The 23818-nt window shown below is 44.3% G+C and overlaps 1 protein-coding gene across 2 annotated transcripts in view; it reads right to left on the bottom strand.

Annotated features, from left to right (window-relative positions):
- Positions 1-724: 724 nt before the first annotated feature.
- LOC144782903 (sodium/calcium exchanger 1-like) overlaps positions 725-23818 on the bottom strand; it is a 369404-nt gene continuing 346310 nt past the window's right edge. For both annotated transcript variants that reach the window (XM_078662150.1, XM_078662151.1), the window contains exon 6: positions 725-1101. In XM_078662150.1, the coding sequence (XP_078518276.1) occupies positions 725-1101 (377 nt within the window). The remainder of the gene's footprint in view (positions 1102-23818) is intronic.

A 23818-nucleotide genomic window follows, 5' to 3' on the forward strand; every position in this document is an offset into this window, starting at 1 on the left:
CTCTCCATTTCATGTTCCACTTCCATTTCATTATTATTTTTCAGTATATTTTCTCTTATTTTAAATCAGTTTGTACTTTGTGTTTACAGATTAATACATTCTTCCTCGTTTAGTTCGTTTTCCTTTTTTCTTTTTCTATTTTCATTCTTTTTTTGTCTCTTTTGTTCTTTCATTCTTTTTTTTCTTCCTTTGTCTATCTAGATGAATGTAGAATGTATCCCCTCATTCAGATGCTGCTTTTACCAATAACAGACTTAAGTCTCTTATTACAGTTCATGATAGGCACATAACCCCCTAGCCCCACATAAAAAATACCCACAAAACACAAACGGACATGACACATATGCACATACTCTTTGACCCATAAATAAAATCTTCCCCCAATCCCTCCCTGCTTTCCCCCTATATAATATGTGCTATCAGTCTCCTTCCATCAAGTTGCCTTGGGATGGGTGGTAACTGGGTAGGTGTGGCCCAATCTGAGGACACCTGGTAGCCTGACAGGTTCTAGATCACTCACCCTCGTCAAAGTCTGGAATATGCTGCATATTATAGTTTGGACTTCACCCTTTGGGTTACTTCAGGTTTGTTCCTTGACAATTCCACATGTTTCCCTTACTCCTCAGAAAGCTGGAGGAGTAGGGAGGATGACAGATATCAAGGTCCTGCTTATGGGCCTACCGCGTCTGAGTCTTTGGTCTTCATGCCCCTTCAGCTGTGGCCTTTAGAATCCCTTGACTTGGCAGTAGGCCTCCAAGGATGCTAGCAGGATGTAGGTTAACCAGACAAGGAGAAAGAAGACCATGGTGAGGGCCTTGGCAGTCCTTGGGCCCCCAAGCTCGCCCCCGATGGATGGGCGCCGACGGTACATTAGCACTCCAATGCTAACGAAGGCGAAGATGGTAAAGAGGGTCACAGAGAAGGCAAGGGTACCTGGCTTTACTAGGAAAGGCTTGCCCTTGCTGGCCCAGTACACTGCAGCGATGGTCCAGGCCACACCAATGCCCAGGAAGACATTCACTGCGTTGCTGCCGGTCACATTGCCGATGGATGCATCTGCGTATTGGTCTTGGACGGCTGCCACTTTGCTGGCAAATGTATCTAGAAGAGAAAAGTGTAGGGTTGAGTTGAGAATTTAAAAAGTTTAATACATGTTTATATTCCCATTGACAACTTTTGAAAATGTTTGCTTGCATCTACATGATTGACGAGCAAGGCCACATCTGGAGGTATTAATTTCTCCTTGGGGCATATTAGCAAGAACCTTGTTAAAATTATTGCCGTTTTAGCGGCAGGAAACAGCCGCTAAAACGGCGATAATGGGCTTGCTAATATGCGTTATAGAATTCCAATAGAAGCCCAGGTTAGATGTCCTGCACATCTAACATGAGCTTCTATTGGAATTCTATAACGCATATTAGCAAGCCCATTATCGCCGTTTTAGCGGCAGTTTCCTGTCGCTTAAACGGCCATAATGTTAACGAGGTTCTTGCTAATATGCCCCCTTGTTTTTTGGTTTTTCTGTGTGTGCTGCATTCTGCAGCACACACAGAAAGAGCAAATCACCATTATTGATTGTTTATGTGCAAGAAGGTATCCCTTACTGCACATAAACAATCGCCCCTGCAGCGCAGGCACCCTTACAACATGGGGGCACGGTGCTTGCGCTGCCATGATCTGCCACGAGCACTTTTGAAAATATACAGTGAGTCTCTCCTTTCTTTGCTACCTTGTAATGTCTCGTACATACCCGTATATCTGTCTTTTTACTAAATCCGGTTGAGACATTGGGGCATATTATCAAGGGGGTTTATCTCTGCTTTTTTGGCTTTAAAAGCCAAGAAAGCGGAGATAAAATTATCTCCCCATTACCTAGCTGTCGCTAACACCAGTTAGCGACAGCTAGTAGGAGATAGCGACCATCTTGGGCCCCGCTTTGCATGTCAGTGAAATTTATCACTAATGACATGCAAAGTGGGCGTGCCAAGATGTTAGCGACTGGAAACAGTCGCTAACATCGCTATCTCCTATTACCAACTTTTGGAGATATTCGCGCTAAGCGCAAATATCTCCAAAAGCTAACACCTGCCCCTGAGCAGTTCTTAGCCATGTTATCCAATGGTAGGTGGATAACATGGCTAAGAGCATTAGCTCGGTAATGCATGAATATCGCTGACTTTTCAGCGATATTCATGCATTACGGCCGGTTTTTATCGCTTAGGAGATAAACCTTGATAATAGCAAGGTTCCTAAGCGATAAAAATCGCCGCAGCTCGGCGATAAAAATATTGCCGCTAAGCCAACACAGCGATAGCTTTTCAAGTGCCAGCACTAGGGGAAACACAGGGGCTGCACTATATTTTTGTAAATACGGAGCATCCCTGCATTTTGAAAATGTCAGAGGGCGGCGTTGCCAAATTTTGCATAGCAGCGCGATCCGCCGTTTTTCTCGTACATGTGTCCCATTGTGTCATTTCCCCAAAACACCCCTGCTTTGATTTGATAGCGGCATTGTCATCTCAGTTTTTATCCTCAAAGCAACTCCTACCAAGGAGCTGCTTCAAAAACAAGAGGCTGGAAGGCAGGCTTTGAACTCTACTGAACTTGCTATGATAAAAATTTGACAGAGCAAGACAATTCCAGTTCACCACTTGACATGGTGAGTAAGACATGTTACGGTCGATTGACCCAATCTGGTCAGAGGTATGCCATTCTTTGGTAGAATCCTTTTCATGCCCATGGTCTTGTCCTTTTAAATGTCTAGGGCCTCATTTATGAGGCTGTGCGTCACTTTTACGCCGCCAGTGCGTCACTTTTTGTGACGCACCAGCAGCGTAAAAAATGTGCCTTGTTGCACCATATTTACAAAGTGACGCATCTAGGTAGATGCGTCACTTTGTAAACCCCTGCACTACATTATACCTACGCAAGGTATAATGTATGCAGGTGGGGTGTTCTGATGCAAGACAGGGTCATAGAAGTGACGCAGTGAAATCTATAAGATTTCACTGGCCACTTCTAGGACACAAATGCGTCAATTTCTTACGCCTGCCTCACAGCAGGCGTAAGACTGACGCAAGCCCTTTCACATGGGGCTTGCCCCATGTGAAAGGACACATTGCTGGAGTTGCGTCAGTTTTGTGACACACTCCAGCAATGCGTCACTTTTGCGCTGTACAGATACGTCAGAAATACTGACGTATCTGTAACTCCTTGCGCCATGATGCAGCATACTGTAAATATGACGCATCATTGGTCTCGCAAAGAGGGCGCAGTGAAAAGTGACGCATCACTGTTTTCACGCAGCGATGCGTCACTTTTCATAAATGAGGCCCCTAGTGTCATCAAGTCTCGCAGAAAATTATAAAGCGCTGTCAGTGTAGCCCAGCAGAGCTGCAAGCACATACCTACGGGATACAAATTCTAGTTACTTTCCGAATAATAGTCAGATTTCTATTAGATTTATCCCAGAAACGATGAGACAGAAAATAGCAAGCGCAAAAATATCTTAAAATTCTCTCCGACCAGACATATTTCTATGTTCTAAAATGTGGTGCCTGGTAACAAGCAGATGAACTTGTGAATGCATAGAAATTTTTCCCCCAACACCGAAAAAGTTGTAAAGAATTTTTGGGTCTTAAAAGTAGTAAAGGTGGATATGTCTCGACTACTCACTGAAATACATTTTGGGAAAAAGGAGAATACATCAAAAAAAAATTACAGCCCTCAAATGTTAAATGACGTGATTTCGTGCAGAGGGGCACAGGGATATTTAATGTTGTCATCTAGTTTAAAAATCCATATGTTCCAGGTTTTGATAAATGCTATTGTACTAACCAAAAATAATATCCCCGTAGTTAAGTACAATTAGTATCCTGATATCCTGAAAGCAATCTCAATGTAGAGAAGTTAGAGATAGGTCGGTACTTATTTTACATACCAAATACATCTGAAAATGCATTCCTGAAGTCCAGTATTTATGCCTTTCTGGCACTTGTGGGATAATTGGCAAATTATAAGGAGACATATGGTCATTTTAATGTGTTTGGCAACTCTCCATGTATTTGTATTGATTTCAGGGACACTTGAGGGCAAAATTAGCATCAGGGATGTTGATGAATGTGCAGAAAAAAATGCTTTGAGCTTGAAGACACTTGTGTTGGCTTTCTCAGCAGCTGTTTTACAATTTATGGCAATGTTAATCATTTGCAGTGGCGCAAAGCTGGCACAAAGCAAAGTTGCTTGATCTGCTCCTTTGCATACAATTGTCACGCAGGCCCCAATGTGCATTGTCAACCACTGTGACTGCAGTGGCTCACAAACATGCCCTGGGGCATGCTGCTAAGAATTAGTGAATATGGATGTGGCCCATGCTCGTGGCTTGTGGGAGGACTCACGCCTACCTTAAAACCAACAAACATAAATGCAGGTAAAGCCATGTGATATCATCAATTTCTTGGGTCAATTAAGCAAGTAGTGCTACTACCCCTGTGAGTCAAAGCGCTGTGAAATGTTAAAATGCCAGTAATTATGAGTAGGGCTCCCGGTTTTATGGCATTTATATTTTTGTCATCTCTGTCTGTATATATCCATATTTATTTTTTGCTAATTTTACCTGCATTTATCTATATATATATATATATATATATATATTTTTTTTTTTAAATGAAGCTGAAATGTTTATATTCCTGCATTTATTCAACTTGTTAATGTAAACTCGTGCCTGATTGGCTGACCGGTTTCCATGATATATACACACTCACATGATAAAATATGCACTTATAAGAAAACATGCACATTTTAGTATCAAGGTTGTGCAAATCTACTGCTGTTTTAAGGCTCTTAACTAAAATTCCTTAATTTTTGTAATCCCTTTGCCTGTCATTCCGCACAGATTTGGCCTGGCAGTCATGATTGACGGCATTTAGAATCCCCCCCAAAACAGCCCAATTTCCGTTTTTATACACATTTAAAAATAAATACTGACAGGACAATAAATGGTTTTCTGTCTGTATTTATTTGTAAAAATCAGTAAAAACGGAAAACAGGGAGCCTTAATTATGAGGAAGGGCCACAAGTATACTTTGAATTTAGGCTAGTGCCAGCAACAGACAGCCCTTTATCTTGAAGACACCACTACCCTCCCTCAATTTCAAACTTGAGTAGAACACCCTCCACCAGCACTATTATGTGTAGAAAGGAAGCATTTTTTATCAAATGAACAACCTATGGCCACCCTTGTGATCTGTCAATAAATGTTGTTATTCTTAATTAACAGTGACACGCCAGAGAAGCCCAGCAACTCTCGCCTTTTTTGATTTAATCACCTTAAATATTTAAAGAGAGGGAAGTTCACAAAGCAAGAGTGCAGACCCACCCTGAGAGACAAACATGAACACAGCACATAAGAGTTGACAGAATGTGGGTTGAGAACAATAACTGTTCTTCTTGTTTATAGTTTGTTAGGAAGGGTTTGGGAAGCAAAATTGCTTCTGGTACTGAAACCTATTGTGATGGGTGTAAAAACGTACATTGGTAAAGGATAGCTTTGGCACCTGCAATGTAAGTGGGCGTACCTATTTATCATAAATCGCTGTTTTTTCTTCTCTTTCTTTCTTTTATTTCATGTGATGAATGTTCATAAAATTTCTCTAGCCGACACGTGTTTCGTCTGAACTGGTGTTTATCCACAGACTTCTTCAAGGCTTTTTTTTCATCCAATTCGACCTGTAAAGTTTAGGGTGCTGAACGCCAGAGAGACTTTTTGTTGGAGACGAGAAATCGTCACAGGAGGAAAATACCCGAGTGATATAGAACGGAGAAAATAGACTGACACTACCATTTTTATTAACGGGCTGGAAGAACGCGGAAAATTGACTTATTGGATATATCAACCCCTAAAAACATTGCAGTAGGGGTGACAAGAAAGAAACTTTACAGGTCGAATTGGATGAAAAAAAAGCCTTGAAGAAGTCTGTGGATAAACACCAGTTCAGACGAAACACGTGTCGGCTAGAGAAATTTTATGAACATTCATCACATGAAATAAAAGAAAGAAAGAGAAGAAAAAACAGCGATTTGTGATCTGTTCATTTAACTGAAAATTTGTTTTCGATGTTAGCTCAGGATAAACACTGTTCTTTATAAAAGGGCATCGACTTGATCATGCCTGTTGTGTTTAGAGAGATGGCCTAAACCGTATCCATGGAGCTTTCCAGATTGTTCTAATCCTGATAGATATCACTGTGACCCAGCGCAAGTGTAACCCAGCCATCAATTCTTGTATTTGGTACCTATTTATCACACCCTGAACTGATAATAAATGAGGTCTCAGAAAGTGGAGTCTAGCACAGAGAAGTGTGCTGTAAGGTACTAATTCCAGGCAGCTTACTTTTGGAATAGGGATCTAGAGTCGTAAAACAGTGGTAATGGGAAAATTTTCAGAACAGCGGTGCCCAATGTCGCCCATCACTCATTCCCTGTGTCAGGATACAAAGGTGGTTTATGTTGCCTGGGAAATACACTGTGTTGAGAGTGTGATATGTGGTTTAGTAGTGCAGTTGTCATTTAGAATCAGAAGTTCTGTGTTTTAATCCCGTATTCCCCACTTGCCCATATTATGATCCTGGGTACCCACCTTATCTGCCAGAGTCACTGTTCCAGAGAAGATAGCACACTTATTTGTGTTGTAAATATTACTTAGCCCAACACCTATGGCTTCAGGTAGATCATCTAGGAAGGATGCTATATGAAACTAGTTTTGTAGGAGTTTCACACATACTCCCATTTAAAGCAAAAGAACCCCACCAGCACCAACCATTTTCCAAAACAATAATCCAAGAGTACACTAACCCAGCCTCTCCATTCCTTCCAACAAATTTCACACTACGGACTTAGTCAAAGCAAGCAGGCCTGCCGGCAGCCCTTCGGTCCATTACAAACCTTCAAGACAATTCTTCTAACTACCTCTGCTGCCATACCAGTAAGAAGAATCATCAGCAATTCCTTAACTACTGGAGTATTTCAAGAAGATCTCAAAAAGTCATACATATACGCCCATTATTAAAGACAATAAACCTGGACCCGCTTAACCCCGACAGCTGCAGACAGATTTCAAATAGACCTTTCCTGGGCAAACTGATAGTAAGAGTAGCATTCACCCATATGTCACAATTCATTGAAGATAATTCCATACTTTCAGACTTCCAAACAGGATTCTGTAGAGGAAGAGGCACAGAATCTGATCTCGTTGCCATCTGGAATTGCCTTAAGAATACAGTTGACTGGAACGGGGTTGCCGCACTACTTCTTTTGGACCTCTCAGCTGCCTTTGACATGGTTGACCATGACACACTAATACATAACGTGGGAACAGTGCCTAAAGTATCAAAGGAAGTAAGAAACCTCAGAATTACCATTGACTCCAAGCTATCAAGGAATGCCCAAGTGGACACACTAGCAAGATCAAGTTTCGTAACTATACAAACTCTGCAACGCATCTTCCCCCACCCGGGATTTCCACAAAAGGTCCAGGCTACTATCTCTCTTGTTCTGTCTAAACTCGATTACACTAGCAGCCTCTATCAGGGATCATCTTAAACAACTATGAAACGACTACAAAGGATTGAGAACTCTGCTGCAAGACTACTCTTACATATAAAGCCAAATGCCCACACCTCCTCTGCCTTGAAAGCCCTACATTAGTTACTGGTTCCCGGAAGATCCACATTCAAGGTGCTTTGTATCACCCACAAAGCGATACATGGAACAGGACCGCTCTTCACCAGGAATAAAATCACCAAATACATTCAACAAAGGAACCGCTGCTCTAGATTGGCACCTCGCCTCAAAATCCCACCATATAGGAAAAACACATGGGTGGCACATCCTTGTGTGTTCAAGCAGCCAAACATGGAACTCTTTACCCCCAAAAATAAGATCCACAGTCAAATACCTTATCTTCAGAGGACTACTCAAGATTTGTCTCTTCCCCACATAACCACCATACTCAAACATAAATGTACAGTATATCCCTCTGTATATAAGCATTTATTTAGACTACAGATGTGTGCCTACATATGAGTATTGCTTTGTATAAAAGTATACAGTAAATATGTTTTTAAATATATAGATATTCGTTAGTTCTGCGTAACAAATGTACATATTACTTATGGTTATATTATTCTATGTTTAATATGTATATAGGTGAGTGCATAAATAAATACATCTTTTATCATATCATAACTATTTATCAATAATTGCTTCACTATTGAATTACAAAAAAAGCAAGTAAGTTAACTTTAAATACATCAACACTTGAAAGCCTGAGTTTATTGGATACAACTTAAATCTACATATATTACCTTCCTTATACATAACTACATTCCTTGGACTTATGTATCCTTAGATTTATTACTTTGCTATAAATTCAGCATCTCCAATGCACTACCATATATCTTACCCTATACATCTCACAATATATCCTCTACCTTCACTCTCTGACTCATCTTAAACCTCATTCTACTACTAGTTCCAATGTACTACCCTATTTATCACCCTATACCTCTCTCATTATATCCTCTACCTCCACTCTCTCACTCTCTCACTCATCCCAACCACCATTCTACTACTGTGATCCCCCAAAAAAACCTTTCTAAATTCTCACCCAATACCTCTCTCACATATCCTCTACCTCCACTCTCTCAATCATCCCAAACCCTATTCTACTAATACAATCGTCAAAATAACCCTTTCTAGACTATTCCCTCCTCTACCCCTTCTTGCATCTTCTCATACATCTTATAATATTCATATCTCCCAAACAAGCCTTTCTAAACCCTTCCCTCTGAGTCTTCCCCCTCCACCTCCCCTTTACTCACCCCAAACCTCCTCCTACTGCTATGAGCTCAAAAGAAAAACAATTCTAAATTATTCCCTCTTCTATCCCTCCACTATCATTTTCAATCCATATTTAGACTAACATGTCCAGCACTCAAATACATTTCATATTTCCCTATACTAATTTCCCACTAGTCCTGCTTGGGTTCTGTTGTAGCATGCTACCCAACTAAAAATGCTTCGACACATCAGCGGTAGCAGAGCGCTATATAAATGCAAACCTTTCCCTCTGCTATACCTCAACTATCCTTTTTCAATCCAACTAACAGCCTAACATGTCCACAACTCAAATTTATTTCATATTTCGCTATACTAATTCTCCACTAATATCTTTTGGGTTCCGGTACAGATTGCTACCCGCCGAATTCGCTTCAACACCTCATCAGGGGTAGCAAGCGCTATGTAAATGCAAACCCTTCCCTCTTCTATCCCTCCACTATCCTTTTTCAATACAAATATCAAACTCCGATGTCCACAACTCAAATTAATTTTATATTCCCCAATAAAAAATTCCCCACTAATCCTGTTTGGGTTCCAGAGTAGCTTGCTACCTGCCGAAAAGTCCTTCAACACCTCTTTAGGGGTAGTAAAGGCTATATAAATGCAAACCCTTCCCTCTTCTATCCCTCCACTATCCTTTCCAATCCAAATAACAGATTGACATGTCCACCGCTCATATTAATTTCATATTTTTCTATACTAATTCACCACTAACCCTCTTTGGGTTCCGGAGTAGTGTGCTACTCACCGAAAAAAGCCCTTTGACGCCTCGTCAGGAGTAAGCGCTATATAATTGCAATTAGAATTACAATTTTATCAGTACAAAACAGTTATTTCAGTGAAGGTGGACATTCCCAGGTAGCAAATTGTCTAACGAAGTCCGTTTCCTATGCTGGGCTTTGTGCAAGCTACAGGGCTAAAGTCTGTTTTCGCTAATCCCTGGTGACCTTGGTTGGCTAAGGCAACCATACAAAAATTCGAAATAAAGGACCTGGGGAGATTTGCTACGATTTTACGCTGTGTTTGCATCACAAAAGTGATGCAAATTGGCGCAAAATCTTTTTTCAGATTTACTTTCCAGCGTTACATTTATTTAGTGCTGGAAATAACGCGAAAGTAACACAAAGCAGTGCATATCGCTGCTTTACATTACTTAGTGCCAAGGGAGCGTACCATGGGGTAGCATGAGTGTCCACATGCAACCTCCCAAGGTTTCTAATGCTAAGGTGCGTCCTTTTGAAGTAGGCGCAACAAAGGTGAAATGCTTTAATTTCTCCTTCCTTTTCTGCGTTTGTACATGTGCTACACTGTACAGCACACATACAAACAGGGAAAAGGGTTAAAGTTAGTCTAAGCATGGTATTTTGTACTGGAAGGCTATTCTCCCAGTGGAAAACCTATGCTAGACTCACGGAGACACCCTTGCACTATGGCACAAAGGTGTGTCCATGGCGGACAGCAGCTGATTTCAGTGCCGACGCTAGGGAAATGTGAGGAGAGTGTCATATTTCTGTAAATGTGGTGCTCTCCTTTTAACGCAGTGCAACATTTGCGGTTCCTGCACTGTGCTGTGGGAGTAAGTGGTCAATCTGGCCCCTGGTACCTCAGGAGGTCTTCCAGTGCCCTGCAGTAGAAAGCCTCTGCACAGGCAATGTTTATCAGTCAAACAGCTATAATGTGGTGTAGTGAGAGCATCTGTCTGGGAAACAAACTTTATAATGCAACTTTTACAACGCACTACCATTACAACAAAACTTTTACAACGCAACATCCATTACATCGCATGCCATTACAACGCAACCATTACAACGCATGACACTACAACGCATACCACTACAACGCATGTCATTACAACGCATACCATTACAACGCATAACATTACAATGCATAGTACCCTTACACTATCCAACACTTACCCCACTGTTGCACCCCCTGGAGTTAGAATAGTAACTTTTACCCCTACACTATCCAACACATACCCTACTGTTGCACCCCCTGGAGTTAGAATAGTAATTTTTACCCCTACACTATCCAACACTTACCCTACGGTTGCACCCCCCTGGAGTTAGAATAGTAATTTTTACCCCTACACTGTCCAATACTTACCATACATGCAATGTAATATTATGCGGTGTAATGGTATGCGTTGTAAAGGTAGTATGCGTTGTAATGGAATGCGTTGTAAAGGTAGTTTTAAAAAAATTCGTTGTAATGGCATGCGTTGTAATGAAATGCGTTGTAAAGGATGTTGCGGTGTAAAAAAATGCGTTGTAAAGGTATGCGTTGTAAAAGTATGCGTTGTAACGTCATACATCCCATCTGTCTAGACCTAACATTGTGCGTCATGTGGGAATCGCATTCTCAACGGATTAGTACCGTACCGACAAGTAGACATTTTCTGATTTTTCAAGTACTTTGGACTCTGTTCAGCCGAAGAGCGTTCAACGACTGCTGAAGAGCCCTGGTTATGGCATTTATCATTTGAACTTTTAGGGATGTTAATGTCATGCAAGAGGTAGGCATTATTTAGTACAACATAAGCCATAATATGGAACAATGAAGATATTCAGCAGAGAGTGAAGGAAGTTAGGACTAGTGTGGATATAGTCTTTGGACATGCATCCCTGTAATACTGATGAGGTTAAACAGAGAGCCTGGATTTAGGGAGACGTTGGGGCAGGCAGAGGGGGATCTGTACACCTAGGGTGTGAGTTGTCCATGACAGACTCATGGATCCCTTTCACTCCCAGTATTTTTTATGCTTTAGGTTTCTCAGGCGATTTACGTGACATCCGCTGAGACAACAAACTATTTCAGCCCCAGTAAAGCTCCAAGACTAACTTGTATTTGGCCTTTACTCATTACAAGTGTATGGTTGTAGTATCATGTGAATGCTGCATTCATTAAAGCAGCAACTAGCTCCGAAAATTGCATTACCTTCTTGGTCAGAGCTTGCAGAGCATTCTGGCAAAGTGGTCCATTAAATATGATATTCATGTTCAGTAGTTGGCCGTGGGTGGTTTGGTCAGTCTGCTGATGGAGTAATATAAGTGGAGGTGGAAAGTGATGTAGTGTTTTGATTCCAGGGGCCATATTACACAAAGTGCCCCGGGGGCGAAACGGGTGTCTGTGATCGCTTTGCATGCCTCTGGGCCACTCTGGTATTACAAAGGGGCAGCAGACGCTTGTGCGGCACCTTCTGTAATACCGATAGCCCTGCGCACATAAGGCACCAGCGCTATCTTCAGGGGGCGTTCCCTCATTTGCATGGGGGCATGCCCCATGCAAATGAGGGAACCCCTTTGCCTCTGCGCCTGCGCATTGGTACAGATGCGGGTGCAGAGGCAAATAAGCTCTCAGGAAGCGCAACAACGGTGACTGACTGTCAGTACGCCTCCGGAGAGCAGCCCTCTGGAGGGAGGAAAGGGGGTTCTATGCCCCCCCCCGGATGTCCCCTTGCAGGCGGGTGCAGTCACTGACAGCACCCTCCTGCACAGTCACTGACTTCACCCGCCTGCAAGGGGATCTCTAATCCCCTTTAAAAGTGCAGTTGGGTTGCCGCCTGCACTGTGAAAACACGGAGCGACTTCAAAGCATCCGCTCCGTTTTTCACAGGAATGCGCTGCCCCCAGGGCAGCGCGAGTTCACGGCTGCCATAAGGGCAGTGCATTCATGGTAATCCAGCGCATTTTCATTGTTCGCACTAAACGCACTTTTTAGAAGGTGCGCCCGGTGCAAACAATGAAAATGCGCATTTAGAGTATATTGCCCCAGGTTGTAGTAACATCTAGTGCTCTCAACATGCTTAGAGGACTTCAGTGCATGCCACAGCCAGAGGGTGTTGGCCCGGGGTTGTCTTCAGGATGGATTAGCTCTATGGAAGGTGGCTGATGAATCTCCTGGTTGGCTTTATGATCTGCTATCTAAGGGTGGAGTAACATGCTGGTGGTTGGCTTTATGATGATTTGTCTGCTATTTGTTTAGTTTATGTTGAAACATGACCAAATCAGGGTCAGTGATTCCGGGTTTAGGTGATCCTCCATTTAGGGTTTGTATAATAGAGGGATCCTATTAGGGCTACAACCCAAACTATACATTTAAGGCTATTTACAGGTGACGTTTACATTGGGTGCAAAAACACGCTGACTCTATATAGCATTTGCACTCGGCAGCGCTTGATTTTATGTTTTGGAACCATTTCTATTTTGGAATTTCATATGTATCATGGTCAGGTCTATTATAATGTATTAATAAAAAAATATATATTTATAAAGACATTAGGAGTTGATCAGGAGAGCCCTGGGTAGTATACAGTGACGTAGCTAGACCCTTTTCCGCCTGGGGTGAGCCTGAATGTAAAAGCGGAGGAGGTGGAGTCGCAGTCCGCCACCTGGGCGGACACCCACCCTTCCTAAGCCACTGTTAGTATATTTGATTGACCTAGAATAGTTTGAGAGGTACTTCTTGCTCACCTACTGAAACCACACAATAGAGACGGTTATACCCGTCAAGTATTATACATGAAAGTTACCTAACAAATAGCAATGTTAATTAATAGTAAACTTTAGCTCATACTCTCCCATGTTACCCTAAAATATTGTGATATTTTCAATATATCTGTGTTCTGCATTTAAGTACTAAATATTTGCTATTGTTGTTTTATTTGTACTTCAATAATACTTTAAAATGGGGGGCCGTGGCCTGACAGGACAAATTGTGAGATGCATTGTACTGAGCTCCCACGGTAGATGGGAGTAATTTTTCCTGTACCAAGCACAGGTCTAAAGCCCGGAAGGAGAATGGACGACCCAGAGGTGCTGATGGGGCTGAGGGGAACACCAGTTGGCCCGTGGATGCTCCCGATACTCGATTTCAGACAAAAGAGACGGAGCAGATAAACTTCCAAGATGGTGGGTGCTGAAAAAGCGCGGTGGCTACACATGGTGGAGCTGAACAGAGGGCCTGAGGTCTCGATGGTTGGTGTGGACCCGGGTATCGGTGGCACCTACAATTACAGGTGTGCTGTCTGGGGCAGCACAGGAGAGTGCCCGATTGTTGAGTGACTCAGGGGTGAAGGCCAGGCCCCTGTACAACTGCGGACACAGCAGAGGAGTGACACTTCTGGAACCTTGCAAGACGCAGACAGCGTTTTCCATGATCAGCACACTAGCGGACCGGCAGCGGGGGCATGATGTAGTGTAAGGGTGAGCAAGGGGATCAGAGCTGAATGGAGAGCCCGGGGCCAGGCTGACTGATGATGAGCCGAGGCCCGGCTGCTCCTGCAACCACAAGGGTGCCACCCGGGGCTGCGTGGGGGTACATCCAGCCGCTGCACAACTCAGGGGTGAAGACCAGGCCCGGTGTAGTTGTGTATGCAGAAGGGGTAAGGTGCTAAGCGGACCTTCCGAGACGCAGGCAGCGCCTTCTCCTGCTCGAACCAAACCAACGGATGGGCGGAGGGATTGCAGCGGTCTGCAAAACGAGGAGGGTATCCCCTCCCAGTTACGAGGGGTATCCAATACAATGGCCAGGACCACACAAGTGGATAATGGGGGCAATGGAGGAGGTACTGTGCAGAAGATAGCACCGGTCCGGTGCATTGGATAATAGACTATGTGTGGTAGGGTCCTTGGTCCTAACTATATGTAAGGTGGTGGGTTGAGCAGAGGACAAGCTGCACTACCCCTAGCTCGATCACTGTAAATACAATTGGATTGACCTCTTCCTTCCAACCCTGCCTGCTAATTTAGGACACCGGAGATAAGACCCAGTAGTGATGGGGTAGACCTGTGTGGTGAAGAGCAGGCTCCAGGGTGTGGTTGCGGAAATGGAGGATTAAGAATAAACAAAGATGGAGAGATGGGGCGCCTCCTTGGCCAAGCACACGGCGATGATACCGGATGCTATCAGGGACACTAAGGTGGCATTGGAGGTCTAGATTGCCGTGGTGGTACAGGAGATGGGTGTCTTGCTTGAGGATCACAAAACGTTTGCTGAACTAATCAAGGAGACTGAAACACAGCTGAGCACTGTCCAACCAAATGTTAAGGACCTCACGTTAAGGTGCGCCCCCATGGAGAGAGAGATAAATATGCTGGCGGGCTGCCTGGAAGATGAAGAGGGACGGTCCTGCCCTCACAATGTGAGTCTGGTGGGGGTCCCAGAAGGAGAGAAAGACCCCAATGCAGAACTGTTTGTGGAAGAATGGCTGACAGAGACTGTTCTACAGGAGCACTCGTAAAAGTTATTCTCAGTCATGAGAGTCCATGAAAAAACGTCGACCAACACATTTGCCAGTGGCTGGCCCACGGGCAAACCTAGCCCGGCTGATGAACTTTAGAGAATGGAATGTTCTGTTGGAGGCATTGCAGAAGCATGGCTCTTGTGTGTTGGGCGGCCACAAAGATAAACTATACCCAGACTATTCCACCTTGGTCCAGAAGCAGAAAGGGACCATTGTGGCAATCAAAAAAGTGCTACACATGCTGAACTTGAAATAGGTGCTAATTTTCTCAGCAAAATTGTGTATGAGGCAAGGCCCACTTCCTACTAATGGTGCAAGAGGTATGGAACTGGTTGGAACAAAAGGGCTTGTGTGTGGTCGGGCCCTTTGCCCCGCAAACTGAGCGACGTTGGACAGCAACCAGCACTCACCAGGCATGGAAAGACAAGAGAAACAAGGCCTCACAGATGAAAGAGCAAATCAGAGCTGAGCAGCTAGAGTTCAAACACTGCAACAACACTTTGGACAACAACAAATAGAGAGCACTGGTCTCTAATTCAAAGGGCGGTCGATTCGAACACACAGTGACACAGCTGTACACAGAGGAAGAGAAACTACCAAAGGTTATCCCAAGGTCTGCTGAGGGCCTCGGGTAGGGGAACCTCTGTGGGCAGTGGACCGCTCCTCACCTGAAGTGCTTATCTGGGTAGACTTGGAGAATAAAGGAGTAAGAGCTGAAGCAAGAGGCATTAAGGAAACATAGACAGTGTCTGTGGCTCTTAAACAGCCTAAAGGCAGCTTCCCAGCAAAGAATGCACAGAATGCTGTAATGCTGTTACAGTTTGGGTTTTATAGAATGAATTGGGGGAGGAAGGGGGAGGAGGGTCAGTTATAGGACCATGGTGAGGTAGGGTGCGGAGTAGTTCGTGGGATAGTTTCAAACATCGGAACACTACGACACCAGGGTGGCCACTAGACAGGTACACAATGGAGCAATGTGGGAGTGGGAGGGAGGTGATACGTGGCCACCATGACACAGAATCAGAATTTGATGTCGCTAACATGGAACGTTTAGGGCTGGGGCACAGGGTGAAGAGAGGCTTGGTCACCAAGGTGCTCAGCGTATATAAAGCTGCCATAGTGTTTCTAGAGGAAACCCACATGTTTGACGGCCAGCACCACAGCTTAGGGAAGGAAGGTATAGAACTGCATGTTATGCACACTACACCTCGGGATCTAGGGAAGTGGTGATTTTCCTTAAGAAATCACTACTGTTCTATGTGTCTCGCACATGGACAGATACCAATGGATGCTATGTTGAGCTGATGGGTGAATGAGAGGGTGGCTATATTGATGCTCAATGTGTATGCTCAACAGGACTCCAGATGGCAACCCTTCCAAAACTAGGAAATATCCTAGCAGATGCAATAATGCCACTCAGAGTACTTGGAGAGGATTTCAACCTAGCTATGGATACATATCTAGATAGGATGAGCAGCAGGAGACATGAAGTTGAGGAGACACTGGGGAAGCTAGAGGGGTTTGCACAGGTATTTAGACTAAGTGAGAACTGGAGATTTCTAAACATGCAGGAGATGGGTTACTCATACTATTTGAACGCACGCGGCATGCAGTCCAGACTCGAATACTTCTTCACTCCATGGGCTGTGCTGCACAGGTTATCAGAGGCCATATACCTGGTATGCGGGATTAGTGATCAATCCCCCCTGCTAGTCACATTCACTACTGACAGACGAAGGGCACCCCGGGGAAAAACTGCATACCTCACTAGGAAGAAGCGTATCTATGAAGCAGGGGATAAAGCAGGTAAACTGCTGACATGGATAGGAAGTAAGGAAAGGGAGGGAATGCATGTACGAGAACTCACTATGGAGTCAGGGGAGAAGGTGAAAGGAAGCGAGCAAATAACAGAGGTATTTATGGGATACATGAAAACATTCTATAGTATGAAATGATAGACCTCGGAGGAGGATGCGCTGGCTTTAGTAAATGATTGCCGGTGCAACGCCTAAGGCCAGACCAGGTAAGGGGGCTGGAGGTCGAGATATTGGTGACAAAGTAGCAATGGCAGTGGGACAAATACAAATAGGGTAGGCCCCAGGCCCGAACTGGCTTCCCATTGAGCTCTTATGCAGGCTGACCAGAAGAATAGCAGCCACCCTGCAGGCAGCATATATAGAAGCGTTTAAAATCAGGGAGTTGACAGAGGATATGAAAATGGCAACAGTCATTCTAATCCCTTAAGCTGGAAAGCCTTGATGTAGATGCAACTTGTACAGGCCATTATTTCTGCTTAATGCAGATACTAAAATCCTGGCAAAAGTGCTAGCAACGAGACTGCGCGCAGTGGGAACAGACTTAGCACACCTGGATCAAAACAGGTTTATGCCGGGCTGCTCAACCAGACTGAACCTGAGGCGGCTCCATAATAACATGTCTGAACTGGGGTGGCGGAGTGAGCTAAAGAATGGTGATGGATTAAACCCAGATCAGTTGACTGGGGGTGAGTGTTTGATTTGCTCAAACGCTCCGTCCATCATCCCTTTTGTATCGCTTTGTTCGCCCTAAGTTGGCAGGGTATGCTCAGACGTGAGTCCCTTGCTCACTTTGCCATTGGATTGAAGCTAGCCTGGCTGATGACAGCTGAAATGCCAGAAACCGGTCCCAGGATGCTTGTTTCCGGTCCAGGGAAGACATGGCTTTGGCAGTTCGGGCTGGACTGTTCCCGTGAGGCACAGGGTCAGACTGATTTGCATATGGCCATGTCTGAACTGGGGTTGCGGAGTGAGCTAAAGAATGGTGATGGATTAAACCCAGATCAGTTGACTGGGGTGAGTGTTTGATTTGCTCAAACGCTCCGTCCATCATCCCCTTTTGTATCACTCCATAATAACATAGCCATGGTAGAGATGCTGAAAGAGCCGAGAGTCATTGTATTGATGGATGCCTATAAGGTTTTTGTCTTGGTAAAATAGTTCTACCTGCTTGGGATCCTGGTTAAAATGAGGTTCAAGCCTAAATACATCAGGTGGATAAAACTACTCTACGATAGACCCAGAGTGAAATTGAATGGTTGCATATCCTGAGGTTTTGAACTAGAATGGTGTACCAGACAAGGGTGCCCATTGTCGCCAATGCTATTTGGGTTGATGATATAGGCATTGGCACAAAGGATGCGCATAGATGCCCAGATATAGGGATGACCAGGAGGTGCAGGATGGGAGGAACATATTTTGTTATAAGCAGATGACATTCTGCTATATCTGATGAACTCAGACCAGCCATCTGTCCGAATGCACAATATCTTCTGGATCTTTGGTAGGTACACTGACGTTGCCATTAATTGGGAAAAGTCCCTATTGTACCGGTGGGGCGATGAGTCATGTATGGGATTCTGCCTCTGTAACTAAGGATGAAGCCCCAAATGTTCAAGTACCTGGGGATATGGGTAACTATGGACACCGCCTCTAACTATGAGGTGAACTTGTTAATCATGGTTACGGGACTGACCACTGGCACACACTGACGCTTTCTATTATGGGCAAGGTGGCAATGTTTAAAAGGATAGCTTTTTGCCCCAACTGCTTGACATCCTCCAGAACAATCCGTACAGAATCCCTGATGCTCTTTTTGTCAAGGTGGATGCACTTGTCAGAATGCTACTGTGGGTGGGGGGGGTCAACCCCACATCACGATGAAGGTCCCCCAACATCCTAAATATGATTGGGGCATATCTCTTCTGAACATTAGCAAATACTACAAGGTGGCGCACGTCAGCGTGGTCAATGATTGGCCTTATGCAGAATGGGATGACCCAAAGTTTCACCTAGACAGGCAGGGAATGGGTGCTCAGAGCTATTTTCATGTGCTATATGGGAGGAGGCTGTACTCACAGATGGGGTTGATGACAAAGACAGTTGCAGATATTTGGAACAGACTGCACAGAGAGATGATGTGGGACAAGAGGCTGACCTCCACAACACCCATATGGGCAGGCCTGGGTGGAATGCGTGGAGTTTCACTACGCAGAATTCCGAGGAGTTGCAGAAAAACTCAGCGATTCCGCCGAGTGAGCTCCATCTGTGGGCGGAGTAAGCCAACTCTTGCCCAGTCATGTCCTGATTGATTTCTTGCGGCCAATGCATATGAGGCAGACAAGGTGATTTAGTTTTATCTTCGCTGCAGCAATGGGACCAATCATCATGCGGATTGCGGAACAAAGGTGCGAAGAAAGGAGGCCACTTGCAGCTCAGTGATACCTCCTATTACTATTAGATTATTACCTAGACAGTAGTGTAGTGATGTAAACTAAGTAACTACCATGCATTGTTATTTGCTGCTACTCTGTACCACTATATTGGGCGTTCCTCTAGTGCACTAGCTGTTTTTTGAAAAATTGCCCCCCATCTGATTTGCACATCTTACAGGAGAAATGGAGGGATGTGTTTTGTTGCCCCTGCTTCCTCCTTGCATCCACATTTTCCGGCTGTCCCGGCTCCTCTATTACCTGCAAGTGTCTGGTGTCCGTCAAAGCGCTCCTGCACCAGCAGCATCAGTATCAGTTTTTCCTTTCTTGCCCAAACTGCAGCTGACCGTCGGGTGCCAGAAGATATGTTTCCCGTGCTGGCTGCAAGCAGTTCTGTGATTTCCTTCATGGCGCACTGCACTGCTTCTTACTACAGCCCTCCCGCCGAGGATTCTGGGATTGCTAAGGCAGCCTAACTTTCACATTCATGATCACACCGCCTCCAGCAGTCTGGGAAATGTGGTCTTCCCATGTCTGCTGCCTCATTTAACCACAGTTAAAGGGATCAGGGTGTTGGCAAACTCCGCTACGCTGTGCTTAGCGGAGTTTTGCCGGGCTCCGCGTTCCAAGAGGAGCGCAGAGTAGCAAAAACTCTGTAAACTCCACCGGTGGAGTGGAGTTCACCACCCAGCCCCACCTATGGGAGGAGACCAGATTACAATCAATGGTCACACTGCTGGGCTTTTGCGGCTAAAACAACATTGGTCTCTCCACATTGGCAGAAGCCATGGGTGTAAATAGTGTTGTTCCACTCGCCTACCTCAAGAAGGAATTTCAGATGCCTGAGACACAGTGGCTACGATATGGACAGCAGAGGCATGCGCTCCAATGATGTATATATCAGGATGATGAAACTCAGGAGGTCTTCCCATTGGTAGGGAGACTACTGGACATTCGAATCAGTAGAAAATGTATCTCATTGTCCTACTGCAGACTAATGAGAAACACGCAGGGCTCCCCTATGCAACTGCAGGGTAGGTGGAAACAGGACCTAGGGGAGCTGGACGAGGAGGACTGGCAGACAGCGCTCAGTTTTCGTGCAGAGGTTGCGATCAAGGTGAGGTATCACCTGATCCATCTAAAAATTGTTCACTGGTCATACTACATAAGGGCATTGCTACATACAATAGGGAGGTCAGAGAGCACACTATGCTTGTGAGGCTGTGAGATGGAAGGTAAGTTACTGCACACACTGTGATGCTGCCCCAGACTGTACTCATTTTGTGAGGCATGGGGGAATCATTAGAAGAAGCCACGGGGTACCGCTGGATATGCAGCCCAAACTCATGCTACTTGGGATATGGGGTCCCTCAGACCTGTTGAGGTGTCCGATGATCCTGGTAGACATGGGATGTATGGTGGCTATGAGGGACATTGCCCAAAAGTGGGAAGAGGTTGTCAATGAAAGTTCAAAAACATCTGGGACAACTGGGACTCAGCAAGCATGTAATGGATCAGGCAGACTTTGGGGCAAGGGACACTCCAGCGAGGGAGCAGTTGAGAGGCTTGATACTCAGAGATGTAGATCTGTGAGCGGCACATGCCAGGAAGCAGAGGAAGGGTAAGACCGAAAGCACAGTACGGATTGCTGAATGGACTCGGTCGAGCTGCAATGGGGGTGGGAATGGTGCAGGATTTGACCCAAGTGTTGTGTAGAGATGTTACATGTTTTTACTATTCAGAGATAAAGTATTAAAAAGTAAAAAAAAAAAAAAAACTTGTGATGTAGGGTAACTATAACTTGTGCCCCTGCCCAGTTTTCTCATAAATAATTTCAATGCAAATGTTCCAGTGATATTATCAATGATTTCATAGAAGAAGTGATGAGTGGTATAGTCTGTGGGGTAATTAGAAGTGTATGGTGAAGGGTGCGAGTTATAGTTACCTTAGGGCATGAGCTATAGTTACTTGGTATAGCAATAATTATAACTGCTGAAGTTCTATGGTTTTGTGTGTGTAAAAGCTGGACCTAACTATTTAATGTGCCTGTAACCTTTGGTTTTTCACAGAATTTCTAAGACTTTTTAAATTTTATTTTCTATCTATATGTCACTGTAACTTTTGGGGTTTTCAGTGAATGTCTATGTTTTCTAATGCTATATCCTAACTATAACGTCCCTATAACATTTTTCTTTTAGTGAATGTCTAAGGTTTTTTGTTGCTATTTCCTGACTATAACATCCCTGTAATCTGGGTATGTGAGAGGGTGCGTCAGTGTGTGGTGGGTGTGTCAGTACATGTTGGCTGTGTTGGTATGTGAGTGGGTGTGTGGGTCTGTGGGTGTGTAGTGCAACTGTGGGTCTGTGAGTGGGTGTATGAGTGGCTGCATGAATGTGCGAGTGGTGGTTGGAGTCACTGAGTGGGTGTGTGAGTTGCTGTATTCACGCTTGAGTGGGTGTGTGCATGGGTGTGTAAGTGAGTCTGTGAGTTTGAGTAATTCTTTTTTTCAATGGAATCTGGATCTGTGAATCCATCGCTGATTCGCACGGGGGCTGCACTGAGCACTGCAGTGGATCAGAGGATCCTTGCACGCCCCCAAAAACATTTTTGGACAATTTCTTGCCCACGAGGGATCCATCACAGACCCCTCCATCAGTCCCATGGGTTTGAGATACATCTATCCTGGCCCATTAAATCCTATATACAATATATTCCCCCCACCCCCCCCCCCCGCGGAACTGTGTCCTGATTGACAAAATGGTGGCCGCAACTTTTCTCGCAGGTTGCCGCCAGCCAATCATGTCTCTAGATATACATAAACATTTACTCTTTAGTAACTTCAAAACAACTGCACAGATGTACACTAAATTACAAAAAGCACTCTTTCTGGACCAAGATCTAGCTTTCTGCCAAATTTGAAGTAGTTTTGTTCTGTGGTTCGGGCTGTAGTTATGTCTAAAATCCCTATGTGAAATTGGATGGGGAAAATGGTTTTGGGACCCTCTTTTTCTTGGTCCCTGTGTGGCGAATCACCCTGAAACTTTCCGGACATCGTCTGAAGTAACTGGCACAATAGTTTTGGCAATTTCATGAAGATTCATCAAACAGAGCAAAAGTTAGTAGCAGAGCAAAAAATGTGTTTCCAATGGAAACTAGGTCCTAACTATGATTACCTACTGGTGACCTGCAGGAGGATATATGCAAACAAATCTCTTGGTAGTTCTCAAGTTTAGGTGGAGAGTAGCTAAAATATAGAGCACCCTACAACACCAGCGACACTCTACATTATATTATATATGTTATAGGACATTGAAAAAGGCGTTTGGCGAAACGCGTCTATTTTCAAATTTATTTCATTAAAAGAGATGAGAATTCTCTCCCATGGGGGCTGACCTCTCTGTGTTGTGTGGAGCAGTTATATATATATATATATACATATATATAAACACTCCACCAATGCTGGTTAAGGAATAACGCTGTCACGGGCGGTCCTGTTGCAGCTACCAGCAGACTTGCAAACTCACTCCACGAACCTTCAAAATATTGAAGAAAACAGGACACCCAGAGCTCCAGTTTAAGAATTTATTAGGCAGATGAAATAATCTCCACAACGTGTTTCGCCAATAAGGCTTGGTCACGCGTGACCAAGCCTTATTGGCGAAATGAGATTATTTCATCTGCCTAATAAATACTTAAACTGGAGCTCTGGGTGTCCTGTTTTCTTCAATATTTTGAAGGTTCGTGGAGTGAATATATATATATATATATATATATATATATATATATATATATCAAAGCTCCACAACTCTCCCCAAAGTTCTTGTAGCGGGAAGAGATACAGCACTCATGGGATCTTCAGTTTCAACGGTTTTATTGATATAAAGACAGACGCGTTTCGGGAAGCGTCCCTTCCTCAGTGTCTAGAGAATCGCGCTGCGCGGCACCATTTTAAATGAACCTGCATACAGTGATATGTCTATCTATGTCTATCACTGTATGCAGGTTCATTTAAAATGGTGCCGCGCAGCGCGATTCTCTAGACACCAAGGAAGGGACGCTTCCCGAAACGCGTCTGTCTTTATATCAATAAAACCGTTGAAACTGAAGAACCCGTGAGTGCTGTATCTCTTCCCGCTACAAGAACTTTGGGGAGAGTTGTGGAGCTTTGATATTTACGCGGTACACCACCGCTTTACAGCACCCGCCATGGGAGTGACTCGCAGGATGGTGTTGCTGGAGCAGGAATATATATATATATATATATATATCACTTATATGTCACTTAACATAGGATCCAGCTTTTCTGAGTACGAGTATGCACTCCGCAACCGATAAAACTACCTCTGGAGCAGGAGCTTTGACAACAGTGAGAGCCTGGTCTCCACCCAGTCCCTCCCACACTGCTAGGGGTGCATTCAGTGTTCCCTCCA

This window comes from Lissotriton helveticus, chromosome 9 (assembly GCF_964261635.1).
Source record: "Lissotriton helveticus chromosome 9, aLisHel1.1, whole genome shotgun sequence".
Taxonomy (NCBI): Eukaryota; Metazoa; Chordata; class Amphibia; order Caudata; family Salamandridae; genus Lissotriton; species Lissotriton helveticus.